General features: G+C 33.3%; 1 protein-coding gene across 1 annotated transcript; it reads left to right on the top strand.

Annotated features, from left to right (window-relative positions):
• Nucleotides 1-2,090: 2,090 nt before the first annotated feature.
• LOC139859283 (CBS domain-containing protein CBSCBSPB3-like) lies at nt 2,091-8,583 on the top strand. Its single transcript, XM_071848082.1, has 14 exons — nt 2,091-2,476; nt 3,232-3,391; nt 3,475-3,607; nt 4,537-4,707; nt 5,032-5,110; nt 5,195-5,308; nt 5,395-5,461; nt 5,916-6,021; nt 6,101-6,159; nt 6,876-6,979; nt 7,084-7,220; nt 7,593-7,678; nt 7,783-7,872; nt 8,126-8,583. Exons 1-14 carry the CDS (start codon nt 2,301-2,303, stop codon nt 8,312-8,314), a joined length of 1,671 nt encoding a protein of 556 aa, XP_071704183.1. The 5' UTR covers nt 2,091-2,300; the 3' UTR covers nt 8,315-8,583.
• Nucleotides 8,584-8,963: the final 380 nt, after the last annotated feature.

Below are 8,963 nucleotides of genomic sequence, written 5' to 3'. Positions count from 1 at the left end.
AAATAATAATGTTTCTACTACATACAATAGCTAATAAGTTTAGTCTTTATAACTATGAATCTTCAAGTCATAAACTATCGTCTTCAAAGTTCAAAATACTTCCAACTTCAAGTCTTCAAGTCATCACCTATTCTTTTGCAACTTCTACAAATCTATACATAAATACACACAGTTAAAGTTAAAGTATATTGAAAATGGTTAATAAATAATAATAACCCAACATATGACAGAACATAGCCAATATACAGATTGTCTTATCATGATTCAAATAATATTAATATTAGTGCAAATAGAAAGAATAAAGAGAAATGAACTTACCTTCTTCAAAATTTTCAAGGTCTCCAATGAGTTCTTCCACGTCAACAGGAACATCACTTGAGCGGATCCAATCTTGACAACATATTAACGCCTCAACAGTTTCAGGAGCTAAAGAACTCCTAAATGTGTCGAGAACTCTACCCCCGGTACTAAAAGTAGACTCGGATGCAACTGTAGAAATGGGTATCGTTAAAATATCACGAACAAGTAGAGACAATATAGGAAAATTACAAATTACAAATGAATCGGGATAAACTAAAAAATTACAAATTGCAACACAAAATATGAGTTGGGATTAACAAACAAACATAAACTAAAAAAATCTTTTAACCTAACAATATTATATAATATATTTATATTTATATAATATATATAATTACTATCCACCAAAAATACATAAAATCTGATATTCAACAAATAAAGTGATAAAACAAGTTCTTCATGTTCACAACAATGTTCAATTTTTGATTTTATAATTTACATCTATATAACCTATAATCGACATCAATGACTTTACATAAAAGCATGTATATAAAGTATAAACCATAACAATAATAACAATAACAATGTTAGAAACTAGAATCACATATAGAATTAGATCGAGAACTAACCTTTGAAGATTTAGATATTGTTAAGAAATAGTGGAGAGGATTAGGGTTTGACTGTTTGAGGGAAATAAAACTGCGAGAAAAATTAGGGCAAGTAAAAAAGATCGTACGATTTTTTTGTATTTAATTTTAGGATATATGTTTTTAATCAAGTTTAAATTATTTGGGCCAAAAGTATGGGCTGAGTGAGGTGATGGGCGGGAAGAACTGGGCGGGATAAACCAAAATATCAACATTTACAAAACTAAATAATATTTACATTAAATTTAATATTAAATATATTATATTAGTATTTTGAATTCGGTTTTCGGTTTAACCGAATTCAGAATTTTCAAAACCGAAAACCGAATTTAAATTCGGTTTCGGTTTCGCTCGATCCAAAAACCGTTTATTAATTTCGGTTTGGTTTTTTTCCGGTTTGGTTTCGGTTTGGTTTTCGGGTTAAACGGTTTCAAACCAAATACTGACCACCCCTACTTTATACCAAAGCACTGTCAACCGCTGTTTTCAGAACACACGTTCACAATATTGGCATAAGGCAAGTTCAAAAGATGTGACGACTCAGCGATGTCTACTTGAGGGGGAGTCAACTCTATACTGCACTATTTTTCCCTTGACTAAAGTTTTTATCCCACTGAGTTTTTCTTTAGCAAGGTTTTTAACGAGACAGTATAGTTGCATTCTAATAAAATTATTATTCAAGGGGGAGTGTTGTAATCATAAAAGTCAACAATGGATGACAAATTTTATTATTATTTAACTATTGTACAGTAGAATTTTGTAGTATATATATATATCGGCACCATGTATGCCTGCAAGCGATGCACATCTCTTAATATATACACTTATCATATATCATATATTATCTTTTCTTCTAAACATTTGTTAGTAGTCTATAGCCAAAACCAAACCACTAAAATGGTAGTTATAAACTCTTAAAATTATAACAATGGGAGAAATCAATAATTACCGAGTACAATTTATATATATATATATATTTTTTTTTGAAAATTGCTCTATTCCATTTCTATTGTTACCCCAAGCTGACTTTTGGTAAGCGTTGAATAACAAAATCATTTTCTCTAGTGTTCTTTTTATGTTCACCCGGAGTTTATTTTTTGTCTTTTGAGATCGCCCACAACACACACACACACACACACACACACACACACACACACACACACAAAACAACAGAAAAAAGGGTTTAGGGCCCCCAAAACGCCAAATCCTCGTGGCCTCCCTTTCTTCTTCCTCTTAACAAACCTGAAATCTTGAAAACCCAGCTCTATCCCACACTTTCCATCAAAACCCTTGTCATCAAATTCATCAAACCCCCCAAATCTTTCATCTTTTTTAATTATTTATTTCAAGAAAATGAGTGGGCAAGTGCCACCAGTCTCAAGAAGGAACAGCTCAATGAGTAGAAGAAATAATAACCCAACAACAACAACAACCACAACTAGTTTTAGGAAATCATCATCAACTCAATCTGAAAATGGAACAACTTCGACTGGAGCTACTAATGGTTATCCACTTAAAACTACCTCCTCGTAAGTTATATAATAATCATACTCATTTGAATTATGCATCAATAGGCACAGTTAGAGTTAATTTTATAACCTAATTTTATGCATATGGTATGTATGATGTCATGTTTCTTGCTTTACTTGATGCTCTTAATACTAATTTTATAATTTTAATAGATTTGCTTGGTGTATTAATCCATCTCCCGTAATATGTTCACTTTTTGTTATGAAATATAAAAAAGAATACTTTTTTTTTGTACTTTCTTTGCATTGGTGTTTGACCATGTTCGGATGCAAAAAATGTTTGAACAAGTATGCTTTGACCCAATGTTTACAAAATTTAGTTTGTAAGTAGGACTCGGTACCAGGTTTTTGAGTTTGGGTCATGACATTTATGGGATGTTTGTTTGTGCTTTTTGAAGCAATTACTAATTTACGACTAGTTTCTCGTGTTTACGACTTGAGTAAAGGACATTTGCCTATTTTTATATAATTTTATGTAAATTAAGTAAAATTGTTAATACTGGCTGCAATACAACCGATTAGTACTAGCTACAATATTGAGAAGTTACTGTTAGAACATCTTAGTAGAAGCACATTTAAACACCATCTCCAGTAACGTGTTTTCTTTTCAGAAGCAATTATGTGCAGTAGAAAAATCTGAAAATGTATTTAGCGTTATTTGTATTTTTCATGATCCGGAATGATAGTTAATTGACGTTATTCCTAGTCGGGATTTCGACCGTCTATTGATGAATGTTTTGTTTTGGGTTGCTTAGTGGGGAAAGGACCGTTAAGAAGCTTAGGTTGTCAAAGGCCCTGACGATACCAGAAGGGACAACTGTTTCGGATGCTTGTCGGAGAATGGCAGCCCGTCGTGTTGACGCTGTGCTATTGACGGATACGAACGCGTTGCTTTCCGGAATAGTAACCGACAAGGTTCGCCAAGCTAATCGTTCGTTAATTTAAATTTTCATTTGCTGTCTTTGAGATCGGGCTAATTGACTGTCCTTGGCTTGCAGGATATTGCAACTAGAGTTCTTGCAGAAGAACTAAGGCCAGACCAGACGATAATTTCAAAAGTTATGACAAGAAATCCTACTTTTGTCTCTTCTGATTCTTTGGCTATAGACGCCCTTCAAAAGATGGTCCAAGGTTTGTATCCTGGAATTATGTTTTTGGATTTTCTAACGACAACCCTTGGGCTGTCGTTAAGTGCATAAAAGACTTGTACTTTTTAATAACCGCCATGTAAAAGTCAACATTAATCACTTTTACAACACATTAATGCACCTTAACAACAGCCCTAAGGCCCTAAGGGTTGTCGTTAGAAAATTCGTATGTTTGTTTTGCCATTTGAGCTTCATCTAGGATTGCTGATTGACAGCATGGGTTGAATATCGTATTTTATATTTTCACATAGTTAGATGGTGTTTTTGTGTAATATTACTCGTTAAAAAAAAGAAAGTAGTAGGAAAATGGAAGACTGATACGAAATCAAGGGGGTTATGGGTAATTAATAAACCTATTATTTATTTACAATGAAAACAATGAACTCATCCTATTATTTAGTAAATGCCATGATATATTTTATCTTATTGGTACCATCAGAATTGTTGTATTGTTAATGTGTATGGCTGGCGTCAGAAATGACGGGTTTCTAACAGTGTCAAATTGCGGAACTTTTAAACTGAGATATCTCTTCATAAAACTTTACTTACTCGGGTTTTGCCAGATGATCAATTGATCACGAACAATCTACTTATACCGAAGCACCCGGTAAAATCATTGAATTCAGAATATACCAGGCATTACATGTGTCGACAAATTTTAGTTGGACAATAATTTTCAAAACGATACTGGAAGAAACTAGGAAAGTACACATCTTATGCTTCTATGAAGTACAAATAGGCAATTTTATTCTGGCATGTATTAGTCTAATTGATGTTGTATAATTGGACGGTGACACGAGATATGATAAGGTCTGCATGCCGTATAAATTATAGCCAAATGATTCAGTTGACTTAAAGTCATAAACTTTCTTTACGATCTTATAACTTCCGTTACATTGATTACCAATACAGGAAAGTTTAGGCATCTCCCGGTAGTTGAAAACGGTGAAGTTATTGCATTATTGGATATCACGAAGTGCCTATACGATGCTATTTCTAGAATGGAAAAAGCTGCTGAACAGGGCAGTGCTATTGCTGCAGCTGTCGAAGGAGTCGAACGCCAATGGGGAAATAATTTTGCAGGCTAGTGACTATTTAATTCTTTAGTATTATGAGAGAAGGTATTCTTTAATTTTATTAAAAACCCAACTTTTCAGTGAAAATTGCTTGTATGATCTTGCTTGATCAGTTTACCCCTCAAAACCAATTCATGATCCACTACTAAGCTCTTACTTCTGTTGGGATGCCATTTATTTTTTGATCTTTAACTCATCATTTCTTCATCGCCGTCCTTTTTGTTGATCTAGTGAAGTGTGGTTTATAATGTAATGTGTTATATACAAATTGTTGCAACTTGTTAAGTAGAATTATAACTGATCTTTTAATTTTTTATTTTATTTTTTACAGCACCTTCTGCTTTTATAGAGACACTGAGGGACCGAATGTTCAAGCCCTCTTTGTCATCCATCATTGCGGAAACATCTAAGTACTTTCGTAACCTTTTCCATTGTAATTGCGTAGGTTTATGACTTTATGTGCAACTAACCTCTGTAGCTTCATTTTGTTTCAGGGTTGCAACAGTTGTAGCCTCAGATCCAGTTTATGTGGCTGCTAAAAGGATGCAAGAGTTGAGAGTTAATTCTGTTATCGTTATGGCTGGGAATACTATCCAGGGCATATTAACGTATGATTATTGTTTGTTTAGTTATGTGTTTGATTCACAATTGTGTTCATGTTCTAAAATTAATTTTCTTTTTTGCTTGTTTGCAGCTCAAAGGATCTTCTCATGCGAGTTGTGGCACAACATCTTCCACCCGAGATAACACTTGTTGAAAAGGTTTTACTTTTACTACGTTTATTCTTAATGACTTAATATTTAGCTAAAATTGCAGGTACATCATATCTGCATTTTCGTGACCTTATCTGATGAAATTTGATATTTTTCTTCAAATTGATTGTTTGATTATTGCGACTTCATGCTGTACTGTGTTTGGATATACTTACTGCATTCGTTTACGATGATCTGATTATATAAAGATCAAATAACCAGTTTGATACTCACTGCAACAAAACTGGATGAGTAGAGTAAATTTACCTACATGATTAAGTAAATTACTTGCATATTGCTGTTTAAAAAATCGGTTACATTCTTATATTTTATGAATTTGCTTAGCACTTAATACCAATTTTAAAGTAGCAGAAGCACATCCAGACTCTAATCAATCATTTAAAAACTCACATTTGCGCACTCCCTTTGAATGATCTAAATCGACAGTTGTTTGTGTTTTAAGGTTATGACACCAAATCCCGAATGTGCAACAGTGGACACAACAATCCTTGAAGCGTTGCATATAATGCATGATGGGAAGTTTTTACATCTCCCCGTTGTAGACAAAGGTGAGATTTTACATTTCAAGGTGGTATAAATATAAATATCAATATCAATGTGCAAGTTTCTTACATCTTTTTATGGCAGATGGAAGCGTTGTAGCATGTGTTGATGTCCTGCAGATAACTCATGCTGCTATTTCTATGGTAATCATCAATTTATAATATATGCTTAAAATTTACTTCTATACTTTGTGTTTTATTTGATATCGTGCAAGTCATATAGCACAAGGTTAATGCAAGAAATAGTCATTGTGAAATCCACGAAAATTAACAAATTTGTCTAATTCTGTACCTGTATCGTCTGTAAGAAAATCTGGATAACAAATCTGGATACGGAACTAGCTGCTCGCCGAGCTTTCTATATATAATATGTTACTAAATAAATATGAAACTAGTATTATATTCAATATTCGGTTATGTTTCGTAATCTGTCATTAGTTAAGAAAAGCTTGCTTTTGATAGTCAAACAAATATAGTAACATTCCTCGTTGCCTTTATAATTTTTTTTCTGTAGTATGAATGTACAAGTTTTGTCCAAATCTCATCAAGTTTTAGGCCACATTTTGGTGCATACAATATTCAATTTCATTAGTATCCTTTGGTTCAACGGGTTGTATCCCGGTCGACCAGTTGCTCCATATTTTGGTTAATATATTAATGCAAGGAAGGTAAATCATGCTCATTTTGTTTACGAGAGGAGGTACATACATATGATTTTGGAACCCGAAAATATTTAGGTCAATTTTGTTGATAAAGTAACACGTAAATTCTAAAAACCAAATACTATTGTAAAAGAGCATAGTTACAAACATAGTTGTATATGATGTTTGATATAAGAGCTGTTTATGCTTACTTTACAGGCTGAAAGTAACTCGGGTGCTGATGTGGCAAACACAGTGATGCAGAAGTTTTGGGATTCGGCACTCAACCTAGACCCGCCAGATGATTATGATGACAGTCAAAGGTCGTCAACTCTTTTTTAAACACAATTCTCCTTCCAGATTTTGTTAATGATATTCTATATATATAATCTGGATCTTATATTAGTGATTAAATGTTTTTATATAGTGAAATGTCGATGTCAGCAATTATGACATCTGATGGTGTGGATGGTGGGCGGTCGTCATATCCGTCTCTCGGGCTTGGGAATTCGTTTGCCTTCAAGTTCGAAGACTCAAGGGGACGTGTACACAGATTTACTTTTGGTTAGTTTTTGACTTTTTGTGTGTTCCTAAATGTGACTATACGAGCCTACGTCATTTATCTAATTTTGTCTTTCGTGTATACAAGAAGTGCATCTGTTAGTAACAAATCTAGGATTCTGGTTTGCGTGAGCACTGTTATGACTATTTTTAACAGAAAAATACATTCTACTTTTTATTTATACGATACATAACAGTAAAATCGCTATAATCGCTTGCTCTTCGTTTTCTTTTATCTATAATAAATAAAATAACTGATCATAATTATTAGCATATGCTCGGTTTTGAGCTTTGTATTACTCTGTGAAATCATGCATGTTACTGTTTTTATTTGACTTGTTCAAAGCCGAATTTGACCATCTTTTAATGCTCCAGGCACTGAAAATCTGGCCGAACTAGTTTCTGCTGTTACACAAAGGATGGGCAGTGCCGGTCATGATCAAAGTGCTCCTCAACTTTTGGTATGTAGCTAATGATTATAGCAATTTTTTTAAAATATATTTCTGCATCTTTTTTCAAATGAATTTCCTTTTATAATTTATTCTTTTCGCATTTGTTGGTGTAGTATGATGATGACGAGGGTGATAGGGTTTTGCTCACAACAGACAGTGATTTAGTTGCTGCTGTTAACCATGCGAGATCAGCAGGACAAAAGGTAAATACTACGTAGTACTCATTTAAATTATCTTTTTTTTCAAATTTATTAACCCTTAGTTTCTAAAATATAGTAAACAAGTCGCGATGACAAATTTTGTTTAGGGGAATACGTAAATAATATTAGTCATTGTTTTCTGCTATACAATTATACGATATAAGAACTTATTCACAGATTATGTTCGCATTCATACAAATGCATGTTAATCAATTACTTACATTTAAAATATATTTTGTGGCATCTTTGTATTTAGGTGTTGAGATTGCATTTAGACAACTCTGAATTTGGGCAACAAAAGAGAGAATCACAATTAGGTACAGTTATGGAAGAGCGAACAATAGAGGCTCCAAAGTCGAGCCATATCCAGACAGTGATTTTGGCAAGTGCGGCAGTTATTGCTGGCATCGCTTGTGTGGTCTACTTGAAACGCTCTAATCAGTGATTAGCGCTCGTGGAACCTTATTTATATTCTTTTGCACCTAGATTACCTTTTGTGCGCCTAATGGCTTGAAGGCCATTGTAACGACAAGTTTGTTTTTGTAAGAAAATGGTGACGGGTGTGGAAAACCAATAAAATGAACAACATATATGTGATATATGACACCATTAAAATGCTAACTTTACATTACATTACATTGTTATGTAATTGCGTAAAAATTTTCTTACGACAGCTCTAAGTGTTGTCGTTAAGATGCATAAAACTCTTGCAGATAGTAATTATATATTTATCTCAACATGGTAAGTGTGAAATCGTACGAGAGTTTTATGCATTAATGTCGGTGACCAATTTTTTGCATAACTGATATTAGTGATCATAATTAATTGGTTAATATAGTGACCAAGTTAGTATATTGGTTGGTCTCTAATTATATTTTGTGACGTACCTATAGTGACAAAAACTGATCAACTTATTTTAGTCACTGATTTGACTTGGTGACCATTTTTGTATGGTTAGTGACCAAATAGTACTCGTCACTAAAGCTATTTTTTCTAGTAGTGTATGTGTTGCCTGTTTTTGGTTCTTTTATCGGTTGATGAAAGTCCATGGTTGTATAGTTAGGGTTTTTTTGCCAAAAAAAAAGAAAGAAAAA

This window comes from Rutidosis leptorrhynchoides, chromosome 1 (assembly GCF_046630445.1).
Source record: "Rutidosis leptorrhynchoides isolate AG116_Rl617_1_P2 chromosome 1, CSIRO_AGI_Rlap_v1, whole genome shotgun sequence".
Taxonomy (NCBI): Eukaryota; Viridiplantae; Streptophyta; class Magnoliopsida; order Asterales; family Asteraceae; genus Rutidosis; species Rutidosis leptorrhynchoides.
The sequence above is the reverse complement of the archived record's forward strand: the minus strand, read 5'-3'. Positions and strand labels throughout refer to the sequence as shown.